At 34.3% G+C, this 23,134-nt stretch overlaps 1 protein-coding gene across 5 annotated transcripts in view; it reads right to left on the bottom strand.

Moving 5' to 3' along the window:
* Nucleotides 1-289: 289 nt before the first annotated feature.
* Nucleotides 290-23,134, bottom strand: part of RBM26 (RNA binding motif protein 26) — a 48,214-nt gene continuing 25,369 nt past the window's right edge. For 4 of the 5 annotated variants that reach the window (XM_054628537.2, XM_054628539.2, XM_054628538.2 and 1 more), the window contains exons 13-22: nt 21,094-21,225; nt 20,035-20,106; nt 16,783-16,911; nt 14,563-14,637; nt 13,741-13,911; nt 12,968-13,072; nt 10,246-10,455; nt 8,527-8,613; nt 5,710-5,823; nt 290-2,473 (exon numbers count right to left, since the gene is read on the bottom strand). In XM_054628537.2, coding sequence (XP_054484512.2) covers nt 2,384-2,473; nt 5,710-5,823; nt 8,527-8,613; nt 10,246-10,455; nt 12,968-13,072; nt 13,741-13,911; nt 14,563-14,637; nt 16,783-16,911; nt 20,035-20,106; nt 21,094-21,225 — 1,185 coding nt within the window. In that variant the 3' untranslated portion in view covers nt 290-2,383. The remainder of the gene's footprint in view (nt 2,474-5,709; nt 5,824-8,526; nt 8,614-10,245; nt 10,456-12,967; nt 13,073-13,740; nt 13,912-14,562; nt 14,638-16,782; nt 16,912-20,034; nt 20,107-21,093; nt 21,226-23,134) is intronic. The other variant, XM_054628541.2, reaches the window with a different exon arrangement.

Below are 23,134 nucleotides of genomic sequence, written 5' to 3'. Positions count from 1 at the left end.
ATTTGTAAGAAGCACCTGTATAATAAATACACTTATAGTTGGCGGTAGCTTGTGTTGAGTGACTGCAGTGAAAAGGCAGGTTTGAACAGCAAAGCATGCCACACAAACACTTTATGGAGCGTGGACAGTGTTTTACAGTGCTGTACCTGTTCTGTAAGACAACACACGAAAAAATCTCCACATCGTGGATTGTCAATTTGGCACCCTTCAAATATACTAAATTAATTAAATAAGTAGGAAAGCTTGCACTTAATTCAGTGAATTAGAACAGCTCATTGAGAGCACTGGATAAAAAGGTTCTTAAAATATTTTATTTTGCCTGAAATTCAGTGTAAAAGGAAATCAATATCCCAAATACAATTCCTTATGGCAAAATTTAGAACTTAGTGTAACAAGCATGGCAGTCAATTGTGACATTTCAATGTGAAACTAGGACTGTACAAAAATTTAAGTGCATGTTTTTTGCAACAAGATATGCATACACATCAGGACAGAGGGGAAAATCAAACAAAAAGCTCAACCAAAAAAAAAAAAAAAAACCAAAAAAAAAAAAACCAAACCAGGATCCAGTTCTTGAAATCCCTTCAAATAACTGAAAAGCACAAACAAAAATTCTACAGCTGGAGCTCTTCTCTCTAGAATGCTACTACTTCTACTTTCCTCCATTCCTACTTTGGAATTGAAAAAAAAAACAAAACAGGGACATGACTTATACCCGTTCTGCCCCTCTTTCCAGCAAAAGACAAAAACATGGACTAAAGAAAACACCCTATTAACTGAAGTACTACCACAAAATCACAGAATATTCCAAGTTGGAAGGGATTCACAAGTATCATCAAGTCCAACATTTAAGTGAATGGTGGTACAGGCTCATATCCATCTATCTGATAAGTAAGACAGTGGTTTTATGATGCACTCGTTAATGAATTAATGGGGGGAAAATACTAAATCAAAACAACACCACACCCACTCCCTTCAGAAAAAAACAAAACCCAAGAATTTAATACTTAACATGGGTTTTCTTTTGAAACCAGTCCAGTAAAATGCCACTAAGTAGAAATAAAACCAAGTCTTTCTGAGAAGTCCTTCACTGCAAAGGAGCAGGCAGTTTCCCTTCCTAAGAAGCAATTTCAGACCTCATATACCAGAAAGACCAGCTAGAAAAAGCCAATGAAGACTTTCTGTAGAGTACACTAACATTTCACCTATTTTTGAATGGTGAATATGTGCTATAGTGTGAACACAGGATTTTCCAAGTGTTTCATTTGAAATGAAAAAAAGTAATCATAAAAACACAAGAATATAAAAAAATGCATTAGTTGTGTACTCAAATGTTTAGACTATTACCTACTAAGTAATTCTCCTCACATATTTTTTCTAAATTATATTTCAGTACTGCATGTAATTTTTGTGGCATCAAACTTTCTTCTAGAGTTGCCCAGTGCAAGATATATATAAAAAAATTCCTTATTGTTGAGAATATTATTCTATTTAAGATTTGACTTGCATCGCTTCAAATTCAGAACATCCAGAAGTTTTTATGAAGAGTACACCATGTGTTAATGTAGATAAAACACGATTGAGATTGGTTTCATATATTCAGTATTATTTTAGTGTAAGTGATAGTGATTCAAGCTCCTTTTGTGAACATGGGGGTGGGGGTTGCCATCTGGAATGGTCTTTTCTCTTTTTTTTCTTTTTTTTTTTTTTTCCATCATGAAGGACCATTGCCTTAGCTTTTTTGGTTATTGCTTTTTTTTTCTTTTTCTTTTTTTTTTTTTTTAAGACCATTCCATTTCTTTATTTTTTTAACATCTTAAAGTCATAAGGACTTATATGCAAAGCAGTCATACACTTTATCATTAAAACCCATAGGTAAAATACGTACACAAATCCAACAAAAGGCTAGTACATAGTAAAGCCTAAGCATACTACTATGCAATATTATGAATACATAACTTTAGAGACTTCAGTTTAGTACTGTTATCTATTCATTTCTGAAAACATTCACAAAGATTTTAAATGCAAATTTTCATTCCGTATCTGGAATAGAACAAAAATTATCTATGTTATAACAACTTTTGGTCATTTGTGTTTGACCAATTCAGTAAATTACAAAGAACCCAAAGAATTCTGTAACTTTCTGTAGAACTATGTAATAAAAACATTGCATATGTTCCTAGTATGATGTCTTTAGCAATCATTTACTGAAATGTAACTCAAACATCAATCTCTCAAAATGTGTAACCGACCAGCTGCTTTTTAATCTATATCTGAATCCAACTTCATCACAAAACCCCTTTTAATACAAAGATGCAGAAGTACATTAGGTAATACTAATGCAACACAGGTGCAGCTCTAGCATTGTCATTGATCAGTTGAATCATCTTCTCCATGAACGAGATTCATTCTCCTCTTCCTCTTCATCATCATCTTGAAGCAGTGAGTCATCCACCAAAGATTCTTCCTGGAACTTCAAGAGAAAAATGTGATAACCGTTATATCAAAAAATGTTAAAAATCAAAAGGCAAAATAAAAATCTCTGGCACTTGCACTTTAATACAGAAGAAAATTTGGTTGTGAATAGGTAAACATTAATGTTTTCAATAAAGTACACTGGATATATATGTCTTATACAGATATATCACTAAATGGCAAATGAAACTTTTTTTCAATAGACTTCCAGATCACCATGACACATGAACCTTATCCTTAAACAGCTCTTCTGATTCTTCAGCATATCATTCATGCCCAAGCTGCTATATTCCCATGAAACTTAATATGCTATACTGAAAACTAATGTTTTTTTGCATGTTCACAGTATCTACATCTGTTTTCATCCAAGAGCTTAAATCCACATGTTCCACAATATCAAAAAGGCTGAATCTGGGATTTTTTGATTTTGACAGCTTAATCAAGATTGAAATCAATATAAAAATTTAAACTAGGCAGGGAGACAGGTATTTAGAGAAATTCAGACAAACTGTATTAGTATATTCTCAATTCTGTTCTGTAACATAGTAACTTGACAGAATTCAAAGCCATTGAATCTAAGTTGATTTAATTTCTATCTACATATAGGCACAGAGGTGCATATAAACTAACCTATCTTGGAAATTTTTTGATGATCCCCCCTAACACAGCACTCTGCTATTGCTAAAGAAAGGAATAAAACACAAGGCTGTTTTTCCTTAGCAAAAATGCCCAGCTGTTAGATAGCTGCTGCGTTCTTATTTATTCTTTGTGTCTAAGGAATGGTAGGTTTTTTGCTACAGAATTTCCAAATTCAGCAAGAGGTGTGAAGGTTGATTTGCAAAATTATGAAGTCTTCTGAGAGAGAAACTACTATCTTCATTACTCTTGCATATGGAAAACACTGTTTCAAAAGGAGCTCTGTTGACATCTTACCTGTCTATCAATGTATGCCTGCATAGTCTGACCCTGACTAAAACACAGAAGCTTTCTGAGGACTTAAGATTCTTTCCCGGTATTCTCTGATGTTCAGTGAGCTAAAATACAACACTGCAACAGTCAAAGAGAAGTAGTCCTGGGCAGTGCACAGCGCAGAACTCTACAGAGCACAAGACTGAGTGGTAGTACAGATGATCAAAAAGCCAGGCTTCCATAGAGGGGAACAACTACAGGGAGATAAATAACTGAGGGGAACTATGACAGTGTCCCTGCACATTAAGTATCTTAAAGAAAGTGAAGAGAGTACATGTGGGTACACATAGTTGAACACTAGCATCCCTTGATACAGGACATTACAGATGATACTCAGATTCTAAAGAAACCAGCTAAATTAATACAATAAACACATATCAGGGCCTTTTAACTAAAGACATCATATCTCTGACTCAAGAGGTCCCTCAACTGCAAACCCCTGATGATTAAAAGCTTATCTCTACTTACACTTTATACTCTTAGGGATCAACTGTTGACTCAGCAGAGTCAACTTTTTTGTTAGGCACCCAGGTGTAGAACATAAGGCATCTAGGAATACCAGACGCTTTTATAATTAGCTGCCTACTCACCAGGGATTTTCTAAAGTGCTCAAGTCCAAAAGACTTTGCTCTTATTCACATAATGGAATGGGAAACCTGTTTCGTTATTAAGAATCTCACTCAGTTGAACTATATAGCTTTTTTTCTTTTTTTGAGACAAAGTACTCACTTTTATTTAAGTCTTAAACCTGCTACCTTCTCTAGCATAGTACTCAGCTGAACTAACATGGCATTATAGATATGGAATATTGAAGAAAAACTTTTTATGTGCTTACAACTGCTGCTATAAAACAAATTAAGTAAGTAGCAAGCAGACAAAACCCACAGAGCTAAGGGTTTTGATCCAAGTTCAACTCCTAGGTATTTTCCACTAGAATAATTAGCTAAGGCAGTTAAAAGACAGATCTCTCTGTAGTTAACATACCAATGAATCTGTACATTCCTTGCTTTACTCTGCTGAAATGATTGCCTATCCCATCATGCCCTTCCTTCACTACACAAAAAGTCTCAGTGAAGTGGTTACTAAAAGAGACCTCTCAAAAATGGAGACTCGTTGCATCAACACACTGCTGTTGATCTTCCAAGGCAGTACTTCCCTGAAGGAGATGTGACAAAATACCTACAATGCTCTGAAGATTCCATAATATAGTCTCTTGTTCACTCACAGCTCATGACCATCTGACAATGCTTGAGGTTTGTGTACATGAGGAAAGCAGCACTCAGTAAACGGGAATGCACAAATGTCTAATATGAGAGGTACCTATCTTCAACTGGCACACAAAAAACAAATTGGCATTTTTGGAGACAGGAAGCCAGCAGACAAAGTGGCTTTCTTCGGGAAAAAACCAGAAAATAAACACCACCAATGTAAGAAAATTAACCAAATTTGGTTGTATCAAAGCAAACCTTTGAAGCTGCTTCTATGGTAGATCCACCAAAAGGCCACAGTAAAAAGATGCGGACAAAATATTGTCATCAAGTAAGTTAAGGTGTGCTTCTACTTCAACTTTTCTATGCCAATTACGTGGATACAGTTAACTGACAGTAAATAAATTTGGGAAAAGATTGCTTGACTTTATACCCAGGTGACATTTACTTTTCTGAATTCACAAACATAGGTATTTTGAGTGTAATGAGTTAGATTGCATCAATACATATTGCCCCACTATTCCTACATTACTCAATTAGGATTATTTGGAAAAGGCTTTAGTATCTCTTATGGACCATGATGAAGATGAACATTCAGCAAAGGTACTTAAGATCACTTTCAGTGAAGTCAGAAAATGCTCTGAATTACTCCTTCACCTGTATCCTCTGAGCCATATCCATAAAGTAAAATTAGAGTCCAAAATATGATCCTCTAAGAAATTAGTGCTAAAAGCAGATGGCACAAACCCACGTTTTGGACAAAATAATCAATCTCGTGTAAGTTCAAACCTGCGCCTTTCATTTTCTAGCTATATCCTTCAAAGTTTTTTGTTATGTAAGAAATGAAATATTTCTGCAAGCAAAAGCAAAGTATCTAGACTTCCAACACCCTAAACCCCAAGGAATATACAGAAATCTATTTTCAGATATCAAAATGTGAGTTAGATTAAAAAATACAAGTATGAATCCACAGATAAATTTTCTTTTTGAAAAAGTTGTATTATTTCATCTTAAAAAAGAAAAATTAAAATAGAAAATAAAGAAAAAGCAAGCTTACTTCTTCTTCATCAGGTTCAGCTTCTTCTGTTTCAACAGCTGACATACTAGCAACAGGCTTGTTCCATGCCAACTTTAGCTCTTGTCCTTTGAAACGAGATCCATGAATTGCAGCCTAAAACAAGTTTAACTATCTTAGTTACGCGTGACTACAAAAGAAAGTCTAAGTTGCAATATGTTCATACTGAAGTACTGTTACTAGGTTAAATGAAACAACTTGATTCACTGCACATGCAATTCATACATCCTTTGAGGAAAATGATGAAAATACATTCAGAAGAAAATAAGCTTGGAAAACCATAAATCATTTCATAATGTGGGTAACATACTGAACCAACACCTTCCTGGTTTTCAAGTATTATTTTGCTGGGTTCCTCACCTTTCAAAGACAGACACAAAACTGTTAATGCATAATTTACTGGAAGAAGTAAGACATCCCTACAAATGATTTAACATATTTTTAAAAACCCAACAACCAAACAACTGAAAAAAAGCCCCTTTGTGATTACAATTTAATCTACTGGAAAACGTTCCACTTCCTGTAAAGCTGTTGTAATTTAAATGTAAAAAATTTTAACTTATGGGATATTCATGTCTTTCTAAGTACCAGCTGCATTAAGTGTCTCCTTTAGAAATAGTATGTTCAAATTAAAGTAACATGAATGAGCATAAATCAGTGTTAGCAACATTCCGAAATAACCGTCATGGTCACAAAAGATTTATAGTACAATCTGAAAGTACAGCATAATGTGAAATGTAGAAACAATTACATGTTCAATGACATCTGAACATGAATTGTGTGATATTAAAGTCCCCAGGTATAAATTTTAAATCTGTACATATAAATTTATGATAAATTTAAAAGATTCTATGCTTATTAAAATGCAGCTCAGGAGTTTTTTGTCCATGGTCTCATCACAATGTCACAGAACTGGAATTTTTAGAAGTACTTATAAGTGACATTTAGGTCCAGAAATAACTTGTAATCTTTGCAAGAAATTACTACTACATAAAAATGCAATGTTTTACAACAGAGAATCTTCCTTCTAGGCTAGAACATACATGATCATAAAGTCTAGGTCTATTTTCATTTAAGAAGGTAAAATATTAGGTGCATTTACTTCACAATTTGCCTCAGCAGATGTTTTTAATGATTACCTTCTACAACTTCCCAAATTACCAGCCTAGGTTTGATTGAATCCAGTTTTCATAAAATCTTCCTTTAAAAATGAAGGTGAAATTAGACACAAAGTCTAATCAAACACAAAGTTGACAGTTAAATGTTTTAATGCTCACTAAAACATGGAGATCTCAAACACTGATCATGAATCCTGATCCTTGCACTGAATCATACTCCATCTGGGAGAAGTAAAGACTTTATTTGGATAGTCCACAAAAACAGATTATTGTTCTAGGTGACCTATTTTTATTTTCAGGGAAGCAGAACTTTCTCTCCACACTTAAAAGTATTTCTTATGTAAACTACAATGTCAAAGAATATGAAACTGCAAAAGGAAGTACCCAATACCAGGAAGCACCAGAACTAAAATCCCAAGTTTAATTCCATTAATTTATGAATATACTAATTACAGCAGCTTTTATCTTTGAACAGAACTTTTGTTCACTGTTGAACTGTGTTCCTACAATACAGCTGTACAATACTAGCTTTCCCCTATCAGTCAGTATCCACCATGTACCATTAATTTTACCTGCTTTTTTACAGAATAAATACTATCTCCATACAGTTAGTGCTCATCATTCCTATAGCTAAGAGTTTCACAAACAAAACTAACTCTGTGTTTTTCTAAAACATCTTTGGCACATGGATATCAAAATTTCTAACCATAAATGATACTCTGAGTGTTCAAAGCTATTGTCCCCAGTGGTTAATGTGCATTGTAAATAGCAGTTTTTTCTGTCAATCACCTCACCGGTGTCTCAAGATGAAAAGAGAATAGTCTGGCCAGGTATGAAAACTGTGTTCAGGTAAACTCCACAAGATAAAATTTGTGCAAAATATAAAAATATACTGAAATCTTTTCATACAGCAATACTGCAAATATGAATCCACTCTTTCTGTAGTCCCAACTATTTTCAGGATTACTCCATCCCAACAGTGACACAAGGATTTTGAAGGAAAAAAAGCTTTTGTAGAACAACTATGTTCATTAATTTGTTCAGGATCACATAATATACCTATATTATATGCCTACACCATGGACCAAGGAAGGCAGGAGGCCTGCTGAGCCAAATGTATTAAATTCTAATGATCCGTATGTAATGATAGCAAATTATAATCTAAGTCAACTCTAGATTTTAGTTTCTAAAAGTTAGTTCTGCGACTCTATGCTTCTGTAAGTCCATATATTTCTAAAAATACGCTAAAAGGGGGGAAAAAATATCAGATCAAATCCCATTTACAGCACGAGAGGTTTTCAGACAAAGGTAAACCAAACTGATCCCCAAATAAATATATAGGTTGACTCTGCAGGATGTCAGTGAAAATTACAGGTAGACTATGAGGGTACCAAGTCTTCAGGTGAAAAAACCTGGCAATTAAATGAAGATAAACCAAGACATCTAAATATAAATTCCTAAGTGTTTCTCTTAATTTTCCTCTTACATCCTGCACCTCGCTTTGCTATAAATTAAATTTCTTAAGTACTTCAGTGCCATACAGTTCAGACATTTGTGTTTAATTTACACTTTTGTGTCAATAGTTTTAAAATAGTTAACAGCATTACATTTAATCAAATACAGAAATGTAACATAAAGTATCTGAATGCTGCAGTGTATTATCAAGAAAGACTATACTCACAGCTTCAGCTTCTGCTCTTGTTTTAAAAGTAATCACCGCATGGAGAGAAGAGTCATCTATCTGGCAATCTTCAATTTCACCATATTGCTTTTGATAAATAAACAACAACAAAAAAAGTTTAGTAAAATAGTTCTCCCACCCCTAAAAATGCAGTCCTAAATAAAACATCATTAAAAAAAAAAAGTAGAAAACTAGAACAGTGTATACTTCAGTCTAAATGCCAGAGTACTAGTCCTAGCAAAGAATACAGTTACTCATGCTTGCACTTCTAAACCATCAAATTGCTCTCGTCTCTGGATTTCCCAATTCCTATAGGTATGAGGTAAAAATATTATAGAAACAGGCTGCTCTCTGCTTCAGTATTTCTCTTCTGATTAGAAAGATGGGATCTTGAAATGATTACATTAGTCTATTATGAAATTCTTCCACAGAAATATTTCTACAGGAGCCGCAGAAAAAGTTTGAAAACTTTACTGTATTTCAGCATCTTAATAATATGAGTTAGCTATTAAAGCAAAAAACCACATCTGTGCAAATGGACTGCACTGCTGACGTGCAGGGGACTGTGGTATCACATCACAAAACCAGCAATACAGCTCAGAGCATTTCCAACGGAATTTGAAGCAAGTTTAAAACATCAAACTTGCAACCTGCAAAATTGAATAATAATTTTTTTTCTCAGTTATCCTACTAACACTGTGAATGGATTTGTCTTTGTTCATGTTACTAAGATTCTTTTTGATTAATATTTTTGCTTGTTAAAGATAGTCAGTTTCCTATACAAAGAGAGACAGGTCCTTGTTTGATTCTTTTTTTAAAGCTTCTTGCATGACTGCCTGACAAGAAATATTAAGTACACTGACTGGAGTAGAATTTAGTGGACGAACTGGCTCCTAGACTTCTCCCTTCAGAAAAGACCACTGCAATCGAATGCTGGGGAAAAAACCCCAAACAAATAAAGAGGGTTGCACAGATGGAGATTCTCATTATATTCTTAGCATTTATTCCACAAAATAAACAAATTTGCTTTTATTGTACTCTTTTTTTTAAATTGGAGGATAAGTGGTTTTATAAATTTATGTTGATTTTTCACTATTACATTTGCAAACAAAAATTTGCTAAAAATTATGTATGTCATTTTATAATTTTTTAGACTGAAAATAGAAAAAAAAAGTAGGAAAATACCTGAATTCTTAAGCTCAAGTATATGATTAGACAGAAATGTTTGGATGCCTTTTCAAGATGTACACAATTTTTACTCTGACTCTTAAATTCAGAAAGTTGGGCAAAAGCATGGAAAATGTTTGAAGAAAATTTCCATTAAGCACCTATTAAGGTACTTCAACAAAGACAGACTGACTTCAGGTACTGAAAGTTTGGCAATAAATCTTTGTTCTCACCATCCCCTTCAATTATTTCATCTTTTTGTACCTAAAAAAATATAAAAAATTTACATTTGTTCTGAGCAAATAAATATTACAAGCCGTTTGTCTTTGTAAGAAAAAAAAAAGCCTCGTAAATGCTATGTGATTAGAGCTATAACTAGTTGAAGCAATAGTGTATTACCTGTTTTACCTTCTCCTACTGCTTCCTCTGCATATCATGCTAAAGATTCATTCCTAGACAATATTTCCAGATGAACTGAATTCGGTGAAAATAAGTGATTCAATGGAAAGATGTTATCCAAAGGAGAAAAAAAAGAGCGCAATTATGACATACCGCAAAATGCGGCAGAAGATCTTCTCTGTCGCTCTCGGTGAAGGCGGAGATCTCCAGCGCCCTGGGCCGATGATCCACCACGGCGTGCACAGGAACTCCTCTGCCTCTGCCCCGGCCCCGGATCCCTCTGCCTCTGCTGCGCGCTGCGCCCCGGCCCCTGGCGTGAACCCCTCTGCCGCGCACTGAAGAGAGAATCCCCCGCTTGGCAGCCTACGGTGTTTACACGTAACATATTGATAGGTTAAAATTCACAGTCTACATGTTTAGATAGAATTAACAAACACATATACTGATGTTTTCTAAAAACACATCCCTAAGAAAGCCCCAGAAAGAACAGTTTGCAAGTCTTAAAATAACAGAAGGTGAACATTTAATTAACATTCAAAAGCTAATTATCTAAAGGTCAATTATTACCAGACCAATAATAGGATAGAAATAGGAAACAAGAACCAGGTATCAAAAGAGCCTTTATCTGTGAAGATTAACTCCTCACAGGAAAAAACAACTGCTGTATAACTGAAATTTCATTATCAAAATTTCTTGATATGGTGTCTAAATACTAAAATAGTCTCTTTACTTATGCATTTGTCTCTGAAGTTTAGGCAGGACCTTTATTCTGACCAGAATTATTTTGCCTACAGAATTTTGAGATACAAAACAAAGGCTTCTAAAGGAGCACCTCCAAGGACAAAGTATTCAATGAACACTTGGCTCTAGGTACTCAAAAATTTCCATTTCCACAGTACCTGTGTACCCCTTCTAAAGAACTAGCATATGCTCTTCAAGAACTATAAAAAAGGCCAATGACACGGACAGTCATTTAAAAAATAATTTCAAAAAGTTACTTTAAGCTTTGAAAGACCACTTTCAGGTATATAATTTCAATGTTTACAGCAAGAAAATACATCTTTTTGAACCCAAATACATCTGCCATAGGACTCAAATGTTAAATGAAATCATCACACTTTTAATAAATCCTACAGTGTTTACAAACTCAAGCAGTGATGGCATTACTTTAATCCATGTCAGTGATGCCACCCATGAGGAGATAATTTTCTTATGGCTTTATTCATTAAATTATTCAGATAATTTTATAATAGTATATAGTTTGCTTTTTAGTTTTTTATAAACATAATCCTGAGGCGTTTGGGTTTTTTCAGTTTTGTTCTTTGTTTGGGGTTTTTTAAGCACTTTAAAATGTTTAAGTGAGTAATTCAGGGCATGCTGACTCAACAAACAAGCTGTAAACTACGTGGATTTTCTTTCAGTAAATCAGGGTCACCTGGAACAGAAAAACAGGTTATGAGTCAAAGAAACAACACATTAAATATTGTGGGAGTCAAAGCCACAAGCACAATGTGTAAATAAAAGTTTTTAGAAGAATTTTTAAGAATACTGAAGAATCAAACAAACATCAAGGGAAAAAAACCTCATACGCCTCTTGTAATCTGGGCAAGGGATATATTTCATGCTGTTCCCTGAAACATAAGTGTGCATTACTGATGACCCTGTTTTTCTCCATCTACTTCTGCTGGTATTTGCTAAAGGCTTCAGAAAATTCATTTAAGTATTACTTTCCTGAAAGAGCTCTTTTTTACCTAAATTAAAATACAGACTTAGAGATGGAGTAGGAATAGTGCACTCAGCTATGATGCAACTTTATCTTAAATGTGCACCTACTTTTCCTATTTTACATGTCACTTGTACATGTCACATTTTACAATTCACTTGTTTTATGAGATGCAGAATTTATATACAAGCTTTCAGTACACTCAGACAGTATTACTCACCATCAGAAAATATACTGTTAACAGAAGCTTTTGTATCATCTCTATTCAATTGACTTGATCTATTAGCAAAACTATTTTCACAATTACCAAAGCTGCATAACTTAGTTTTAAAGTAAGGATTTAGTGCAACTTGGCCACATGTATGTGCACTGTATTTGCGTGAAGTTATACATAAGACATGACTAAACTTCACTAAGACAAGAGCAATTTAAATGACACAGCAGCCCTGCTTAACAGTAAAAAAAATAAGATTATCAAGTGATTCAAGAATATATTGCAAGAAAGTGCAATGTAACACTGAATAACACTCACAGTATTCATAGTTTCTCAAAACTAGACACACATATGAAGAATTTTGTACAGCCATCTCAATTTTTTTTCAAATTAAATACTTGAAGAAAAAAATGTGTGTTTACATATGGAATACTTCTTCAAACACTCTATTTGCTTCTGTTAAGTTCTCCTCTTGAAACCAACACTGTAATAATATTACTTTTGGCATCTCAGGCTTTTTGATAATCTCATTAAAAGGATGCTAACACTTAGGAACAAAAGATTAGGCACTATTTCTTAACTTGTCTGGGTCAAACACAAAACGACCTTCAGGCAACAAGGTCGTTTGTTAAACGTCAATTTAAAAACACTCCACATTCTCAAGAAAGCATTAATACCCACAAATCTATAAAATATCATGTCATCTAAATAGTTACAGAATTTAAACAGATCAGCAATTGCAATTAGAGACAATACTATTTCTCAATTCCACTGCAATAAAGTGTTTTTTTAAAACATTATTGCTAAATGTCTCCATCTACATGCAACTTAATAGTGCACTCTGGATAAAAGAGTTCATGATACAATATGCAAGCTAATAAACATAAAGGAAAATATTTGATTAAAAGTTAATTGCTACAAAAGAAACACAAACATACTTCCAGCTGCAGCTCTGTATATTTTCGTCTTAATTCAGTAACTTCCTCCCCAGCTTGCATCTTCTTGTATAAATCCAGTTCAGTATCTAGTAACTCCTTCTGCATCTAAGAAATTGTTATGGCAAATTATTAGTTCCACAGTTCACATTCTGTACTAAGGTAACAATTGTTCAGTAAAAAGCTGTAACATTGCAGGTATACTGTTTATACTGCTTACACTGGGTTGCCACCTCCAAAAACAAACAAAGCACAAGCTTAGGAGCCTTCATGGCAAGGTAAAACTTCATCTGAGCTTTGTGATGTCAAACCTTTTAGACTACCAAGCAAAGCCAAAGCTAATGGAATTTTTTCTAAAGATGCATACAATAAAAATTCAAGATGTTATGGTGATGAGATGAACTAAAAAAAGCTGAGGGAAAAGTACTTCTCACAGGTAAAATCTAAATATGGGCATCTAGATCAAAGGAAAATTGAGCAGTATAATCTTCAATCTTAAAATATTACCATATTAACAAATTTCCGTGACACAAAGAGTCACAGGAAATTACATACCAGTAGTTTGTTTTGTGTATAAAGCCTGACCAGAAGATGTTTGTGCTGCCTAACTATACTATGCTCCTTTGATAAGAAGGCAAAATAAACCTCACTTCAAAGAGGACCTAAAAACTAAACCAGTTTGGGTTTTAAAAACTGCTGATGGGACTACTTAGTTTTATTCTTCTGAAACAAACATGTGAATACATCTATTAAAAAGCTGACCAAAACTTGAGTACCTGAGTTTTAGTTTTCATGCTTTTTAAAGGAGTCCCTCCTCCTGGTGATACACCTTTTAATTCATCCTTTAACTTGGTAATGCTATTAGTCAAAATTTCCAGTGTTTTCATTATTTCTGCCTTGTCTTCTGACTTCATGGCTTTATTCTTCTCCAGCTTTGAAATCAGCATCTGTCCAGTTCAGAAAAAGAAAAGTCTTTTTACTCAGCAACTACTAATGCAGACCTGTTTTCCAGTGGTCATTATAACTAATGGAAAAAACTAATACTGCATTTCTTTTGCTTTGACCTACAAATCAACACATAGTACTTTTAACAGTTTGTATAAATGAAAATCTTTGTCTGAATCTCTGATTCATTTCCAAATGAACATCTGATATTTCCAATTCACTTGGACAGATTTGCTTCACTTAACACTTGAATTATTTCAAAATTTTATTCAACTTAAATGACACTTTGGCTTTTTTTCTCTTCCTAAGCCTAAGTGCAGTCATGCATCATTTTCTACGTCATTCTCTCCTGCTCTTGTCAAACAGAACTTAGGCTTTCCCTTCTCCCAAACATATACACGTTGCTCCCAAATTAGGCAATATCAATTAAATTTGACATAAAATTGAATGAGCTTATAGGGTTTTATTTAAGTGAACTAACAGGACAAGTTAGATTAAAACTATAAACTTGAAATAGTACGATAATGCCATTCTAAGAGAATGCTTATTTTATTGACTTTTTTTTTGTTCATTCTTACAAATTCTGAAATATTTTAAACTGAACTGAGATTTTGTAACTGAATTGGTGACTGTCTTTAATACCAGTATTTTACCTTCTGTGTTTCAATGTGCTTCTCCAAGATTTCTTGTTTCTTTTTCCTCACATCTTGTTGAAGTCGCAGTGCTTCCTAGAAGCATAAAAAGATTACAGAAAGTTTCTAGACTTTGAAGCATTAATGCCAGAATAATATACTATGACTGACAACTACACAGTAGTAACATACAATAACAGGGAAAAAAATAGCAACAGGAAATGCAAGGTACTGATAATTCCAACTATGTTTTAGAATATAACACAACACCAAATTAAAGAAAGATCTAATTATCTTTTTTAGTTAGATCTGTGCTGGGAAGACTTTTATTATTGCTCACATAAAAAGTAACACTTTACATAACTCCACTGAAAGCTGAAAGGCAACATATTACACTACCTCAAGAGGTACAGCATGCAAGTTTTAAATGCGTGAGCACAATTATTTTGAAAGCAACTGTAAATCAAGCCCATCAATTAAAACACAGGGTCCAGAACTTTTACAAGTAAAAAAACCCTTTTTTTCCCCCCTAAACATGAAGCGTCACCCAGGGAAAAGCACCTCTTGTGTATGAGCACTCTAACTGGGAACCAACAGTACAGCTACTCCATCTGCCAACAACAGAACCTTGACCAGGCAATGGGCAAATCAAAATGAACTGAAACTGATCAGTAAGTGCCAACACTGAACTCCAAATGAGAAGCAGGATGAGATGCCACCCCTGCTGTGCTCAGAGCCTACTAATGGTGCTTGTAAGAAAGCTGTTGCTTCTTGTTCTCAGATACAGAAGCCCTAGACAGTAGAAAACCCTTAAGAGCTTTGATATCAACATATTTCATGGAGTAGTAGAGGAGAGGCAGAAGATGATCAACTGGGATCAATTGCAAGTGGAATATCTTATACAAAGATTGTAAATCCACAGCAGCCATAGAAAAATAAATAGCAGTCAAGTTTCTGTATGTCTTCCCAAATACTGACAAATTCTGCTGCATGAAATGTTTGTTTTTCAATACAGTGTGCAATCATTTTTCTGAAGGGAAAGGGAAGGTAAGATAATGGGATGAATGTGAAAAAAAGCTAGGGAGACAGGAGGAAAAGAAGGGAGTCAGTCCCACAAAATAATGTTTTTCCACAAGTACTGGTATATTGTAACAGAAATCTCTGAAGGCAGGAAGGAGCACAAGATCACATGAAAAAGGAGCCAATCACTTAGGTACAACTTCATTGTCTTCTCTCAAAAAACCCTCTACAAATGTTATGATGAGTCAACAATTTTATTACAAGTTTTTTGCCATTTTACAGGCATTTAGCATCTTAACTTAAAAAGTAAAGGCTCTAATTCTAAAAACGTGTTAGGGGACAAACATTAAATGAAATCTCAAAATCAGAACTGCATTCTATAAATTCTGGACCAGTGGCAAAATTCACGTGCAGGTACAAACTGCTAGTTCAAATGACATTAGACATAAATTACAGAACTTTAGCAGTACTTGACCAAAATCTTTAACAATTATACTGATTTCAACAATTACATTTGGATGTAACCTTACTATTGTAATTTGTAATTTGTGGTTAAAAAACAGTAAGGCAAACAATGTCCTGTATTCAGTTTCTCTAAATGATAAGAATAAACCTGAAGAAGGAGCTTTGCTGTGCTCTCCTGAAAATGATAAGCAAGCTAAACTATAACTAAGTGACTTATTAAGTCCAAACACATTTTTATTGCATTTCCCTTCTAACATATATAAAAAAGAGAAAGCCTAGCACTATGTAAAAATAAAAGTGGGTGCAGAAGAACTATAGCTTAGAAACAACAAAATGCAGTCATAAAATTCTCAGTTCTCTTGAAGAAACCATTTTGGTCACATGTACAAAATGCACTGATAATAGAGGCCAGTTCCAGAATAGTTTAAGAGAGAAGAACAGTGACTATACTATACTCCCTTTCACTCGCAACAATTCATACCTCAACATGTAGATTCTGATTCCAGGAAAAAGTGTTTCACATTTTGAATTTCTACAGTTTTAAACCTGCTTACACTGCCTGAACATACACTGAAAAATAACAAAACAATGCTGAATTTTCTTGTAATATGTGGGGAGGGGAAAAAAACATTATAGTGAATTTAATCTTGCAACAAGTTTCATCTACGTTCTTGAGATGAATATACATAGTGCTCTATCTCTAGGCCACAAGTTCCCAACCTAGGTCCATTTTAAAAAGAAGCATATTTAATTTACCTGTTTTTTCTTCTGTGCTTCATTAGAGTCTAGCACGGAAGTGGAAACAACAGGCAAAGATTTCTGTGCTGCCTTCAAAGCAGCAGGGTTGTACACAGTTTTTGTCAAGCCAGTAGAAGTAGATAAAACCTATAGGAGGAAATCATTTTATTTTTTTGCCAGTGAATTTCAATCTTTTAAAAAACCCACATGAGTGCTTAAAAATATATAAGCGTATTTTCTTTTGTCTCCTTTGATGATACAGAATCTAAAAATTTGGTGTAGCTATTATATTTGGAGTTGTTGAAGTTAAACAATTTCTGAAGAGGCAGCACTACATCAGATATGTAAGCTATCAACATCAGCTTATAAATCCTCTGCACTGAGATTTTGTATGCCCTTCCAAGTTTCAAATATATAAATATTATGTATTTGAGCATAACTAAGGAAAGAGAAGATTGAGATTTTTGCAAGAGTAACTGTTGCTTTTGTGTTTTGAAGTCTAAAATACAGTATTTCATGGCTGCATGAATTTTCCAAACAAAAGTTCAACATAATTTTAGAGACTAAGGTCCAACATTGAGACAACAGTTTCTTTTCATATGCAGTTGGTGCAAAGTAGAGCTTGCACAATCAGCAAGAAGTAACTCAAGAACAAGGAAGTCTTCAACATTATACAGCACAGGAAGAGACTCCTGTGTTCTCTTTCCTACATTTGTAATGAGGTATGAAATTTCTCCATGACTTACTGAGAACACTGAGAACTGCTTTACAATCTCCCTAAAACATACTATGCATTTCTCCACAATATCTGAAGATTTGAACTGTTTTCTGAGCCTGTTCCTTAAAGAGTGTTTTTAGCATGCTACTATTGAAAAATACACAGCTAAGTCATTGAGATAATATAGGTAATATGATCTTGTCCACCTTGTTAGAAAATAGAAAAATTTCTGTAATCAGTATGATTTCCAGGAGTTTAAAAATACTTTCTATTTATGTGGAAAATTAAAAGATGCATGCAGATTCTATTAGTCACCATGCACTCCATAAAATAGCAAAATGCCCACCAACAGGAAGGGGAGAAAAAAAGAGACAGACAAGAAACAGAAAGGAAGAAAAGACCAAGAGCTCAGAAGAATTCACAACAGGAACAGTTCATATAAACCCTTTGCACTTCAGTGTGATATTATATTATTTCTTCCCACAGTAAAGTGTTTTCAAGAGTACACAGTGCATAGAAAACAACAGCAAAAAGAAACCAACACATGTTATGAGCTACTATAGAAGGTGGTACAAAACGCTCTAAGCAGGCCATTACAAAGATGAAGGATTTTTTTATAAATCTATTAAAGAACATTTAAGTATGCATATGTGAATCATACAGTTTCTATTACAAAGTAGCTTTAGGACAGGCTACAAGACAAACAAACAGAGGATCAAGCAAAGACAAAAATATTGACACATTCCTCTCGGCCTGAACTGTCTTCAGGGCAGAGTGAACTACATCTCCTCATCTCTTTTATGTAGGAGATGTAAGGAAAGAAGCCACAGCACCAACACAGACAAGTCAAATGCAACACTAAGGTCTTCTAAATCGCTTAATACTATTCAAGAGAAGCAATATGTGAATAGCGTGCATCTCTTCACAAGTCCACAAATTATAAGTCCCTATACAGATCCTACAAAGTCTCACAATGACTGTTTCAGCACCTTTTCGTCCTGCTCTTTGGGAAGAACAGCCACCTCTTTTCTCATTGTAAAGTTCTTGTCAAACTGTGCACTCCATCAGGCACAAAAAAATCATCTACAACATGACACCTCTATTTTTTGACAGCTGTCAATAATTTTATCTCTAATGGTTATAGAATACAATGACTACAAACAAGGAAGGTATTTCTTTGTAAAGAGGCAGTAGTAGGTAAAAATAAGTCAAATCAGGTTCTAGAATCCTACTAAAAATGTCAAAGGAAACTGCTGTTTCACAACACATCCAGCGAACAGCCGCTTAGCAAAATCACATCTGTGCTATAAGACAATAGAACAGAAAAACATTCTAGCATAAAATTTACTCTTTGTAGAAAAGTGTTTCAGGATAATTCAATTCTTAAACAATGAGGAAAAGTATTTCCATTCAAGCTGCAAGATGAAGCAGACTTCCTATTTATAAAGTAACCATGTACTATGTATGTAAAATGTAGAGCAGGAATATACAGCAAGGTATTTATCTGCAACTAATTTAGAGTACCAAGAATGGAACTAATCAAACTAACAACAAAATACAGGCAAGAAGCCTTGATCCATGCATTTAGAAGGACTGCTTGGCTTGAAATGAATCAAAGACACATTCTCTAATATGACAACTAATATTATCAACTTCAAGTATTGTTGCCTTTCTATGTTAAGTATCACTCTATGTAAGTGAATTTTACCTGTTAGGTGCCACTTAATCCATCAACTGCCATACTGAAAAGGGGTGGGAGGGGATGTGTGTGGGGAAATATAGTGGATGCTTCATTTATTTCAGGTCAAGCTAACTCCCAATAGAAAAGACAGATACCTAGACAGAGGAATCCTGTTACGAGGTAAAACTTTCTGTGTTTCTACTTCAAGTTTTCTCAAATCAATGTTAAGAACATTGGGGAAGCCTATCCCCTGAAGTCCTAAATAGATCTGGAAACATGCATTACAAACTTTGCTGCTATAGTAAACACATCAACCACTTTGTATTCTGAAAATTGGAAACACTGGCCAAAATACATAGCTCATAACCACAATTCAGATGCACCTCTCCCCCCTTACCTTCGTCCTTTCTATACTGATTAATTTCCACCTTTATCTTTTCACAAGTACTGCAAATTGTAAAACCAAATAAAACGGTAAATGTTTACAGCATCATCTTTTAAAGGTCACAGAAGACCAGAAACATTTTATAGAACTGTGTTCTACAGTATCATATGTAATGTCAAAAATTTATTTATTTTTTAATTTTTTTTGTATACTTCTAAACAAGTCAGGATTATGAAACATATCCAGTTCTTTGTATGACTGAATAAAAGGAACCTGATAGATTAAACAAAATCCACAAAATAGCAGCTTTTGTCCTTCTTATAATCATTCAGCCATCTGCTGAGTTTTGACTTATTATACTTCCTAATACTAATCCTTCACAAATTGTTTTATTCATAGTTATGAAACAATATTGACACAAGGGGTTTGATAAAAAAATTAATTCTACGGAAAAGAAATATGAGAGAATATGAAACATTTTCTTACCTTTTCAGTTGTTGGAGTAACTGGCTTTGACACAAAACCCAGTCTATCCTTCACAGATAATTTAGTCACATTCTAAGAAAACAAAGCATAATTATAGTTCAAATGTACACTACAAGCACTAGCAATTTAGAAAAAAATATTTAATAAAATCATAGACTTTTAAGCAACAACAGAAGAAAAATATTCAAACAATACAATTCATTTTAGATATTTGATTTTTCAGTTAATATAAGTCTATAATTGGGTAAGACAAATACAAAGCCAATTTGGAATCAAAGATTATCCTACATATTTTTTGCAAGAAGTTCCAGACATGCTATCTGGCAGAGGATTATCTGCACAGGCCCTTTAAATACACTACAGCTCTTGTGCTCTGTAATCTGCTATTTGCAGATTACATCTGTATCAAATGCAGAAAGTTGCTTGAATTTAAATTACAAATGTGTTCTGATTTGTGCCGGTCTTCCTTTCCAGAGGTAAAACCAAAGCAGTGGCATAATGCTAATAAGGAAATGTTGCAAATATAATAAAACATTAAAGACTATTTCTAATGGGAGTAACACACCAGGTTCTGTCATTATTCACACTGGTACTGTGGTTACATTCTTCCTTTTATTAGGGGAGAGGAACAAATTCTAAAAACTCTTCCAGATACAGAGCTTCATTCTCTAATGGTTTTAGGTGTTTAACAGATAAAATACAAATATAAAGAAAAAAATTAGCTTTTAGTTCTTCGGATAGAGATTCACTTTATTTTGAAATCTGACACCAGCAATATAACACAACAATCCTGAAACAGTCTGAAGGCCTTTCAGTTTTTCTTTCTGAACTATGTAAAAAGCTACAATACTAAAAAATTAAGTACCAGGCTCAGGTAAAAAAGCCAAATATCATTGCACTGAGGAAAACTTTAATAGGAAAACACCACTAACAATGTAAGCAGAAGCACTTTGAAGTAGTAAATGTGTACTTGCACCACAGAACTAACTGGTACATTCATACACTACAGAACCTATTTCAGAAAGAACAGGCAACTGAATTCCTCACTAGGATACAAACCTGAGCGACTTCTGCGTTGGCACCCTGTGCTTCTGCAGGTTCAATAGTGCTCGCAGGTACCGGGCCGAGCCGCTCCTTCACCGACTGCTTCACTACAGGCAACGTGGGCTGCTGCACTAAGGGCTGGATCACCTGCAACACCGCCCCAGCCCCCAAAAAGCACAGCACAAGATTAACAACAGAAGGCTGCTACACGTGTCATTCAGTTAGCACACAATGAAATTACAATGGAATTTATGTTTACACTTCTTCCCTTCTACCATTCACCTGATGGGATAAACAAGCACTTCATGAAATTTATTATGTTATACTGAATATCTGTGTAGCGTGAGTTGCAATAACATTCATTCTATACTTACAACTTACAGAAGTGACCAAACAACTGATTTACTTCTATTATTTACATTTAATAGAATTTAATAGAATACATTTAACTTAAATTCTACCTGTTAGAACAAATTAAAATGTAATAAAGAGGTCTTCTGATTCCTCTCACAACTCTTTCACCATCAACTGTGTAGTTACGAAAAAACAGAATACAAACTTGTATTACAAAGACTCTCACTTTTTACAGTGATAGGTCACACTTTTCATCTCCTCTCTGTTTAACTTGGAGAAAATAGAAAAAAAAGAAACATGCAGTCATGGGACTGAAGAATAAGAAAAGAGAGCAGATAATCTGTGAATCTACAATGGATATACCCTGACAAGCTAACACCTTTCCTTTTTTTTTTCTTCGACAAAAACATTCAATGGTTAAGACCAAAAAATATGCTTCCAAGCAAGCTTATTGTCATATTTATAGCTCTCAGAAGGTCACCTAATCCATTTCTCTCCACTGCAGGGCAAAGTCAGTTATGCCATTACTGACAGTATCTATCTATCTCATTCTTACAAATTTCAGATGAAACAGGTCCTGTCACCTCTCTAAGCAGAAGTGCTTCAGGATACTTTGGCATTAGAAAATGTTTTTTTAATATTTAACCTAAATCTCTTTGTGCTGCCTTTTAGGCCTAGAACTTCCTGTTTTATCTGCCTCAGATGTGGAAAGCATATTATTTTCTGCTTCTTGGCAGAAGCCTTTTATTTGATGATTTATTATAGTTGACTCCCACCATCATTACCTAAGTACTTCCACCTCTCTCGAAATTCTACAGCAAAGAATTTCCAAAGTAATCTTGCTGATAAAATAGCAATGGTTAAGCAATTGTGCTGGAACAGATATTACTGAAGGGACAATTTAAGTCAACTGACTTTACACTGAACAAAATTCAAAAGCCTGTCTTGGTGCCTGATAGACAAAACCTGGTTGGAAGCCATTACAAATACAGGTGAAATTAATTAATCCATAAATAATTAATGTAACAGAAATCTTGACAAAAATATAAGTATTTATAGTATATGAAGAAGTATAAAGCTTCCATACTACTCACAGATATGATACCAAATATTAATTTCAACAAAAAGAGAAGTAAATATTCATGCTCCTGAAATACTTACGAACAAAAAACACGTGTTTACTGACTCAATAATTTGTTAAATGTTGTATCTTGGAGTAGAAGAACATAGAAGCATTGTACGTAAAATTTTAATTTTCTGTTAAAAGTTTTTCTTGTTACTGTGTGCCTTCTGTTGCTGATAACAGACTTCAAAATGCAGTCTGCTGACATGTGCTAAATGGCTGTTCTGGGTGAGGCAGGAACATCTAATACTGTCCCCAGGACTAAGGGGAATTCATTCTCAAACCAGCAAAGTTAACTTGCTAAAGGTGGTGTGATTGGAAGCTGTTAACACTACTAAAAATTATGGGACTACTACAAATAAGACCTATATAGATTGAATGCTTGTTTGGAAATATAGAGTTAATACTTCAATAATACTCTGAACAGCATAATCAGCAAATAAGCTGATAGCATAGTGCAAGCTATCCTTTGAGTAAGAGGGAATGTCTACAGGAATGCAAATGACGTACTCCACTGCCCTCTTCTGGCTGAGACGAAAATCAAACTTAGAAAATAAATACCCTTTTTGAGCAGCACTA

The sequence above is a fragment of the Agelaius phoeniceus genome, chromosome 2 (assembly GCF_051311805.1).
Source record: "Agelaius phoeniceus isolate bAgePho1 chromosome 2, bAgePho1.hap1, whole genome shotgun sequence".
Lineage (NCBI taxonomy): Eukaryota > Metazoa > Chordata > Aves > Passeriformes > Icteridae > Agelaius > Agelaius phoeniceus.
This window is presented reverse-complemented; position numbering and strand designations above follow the sequence as displayed.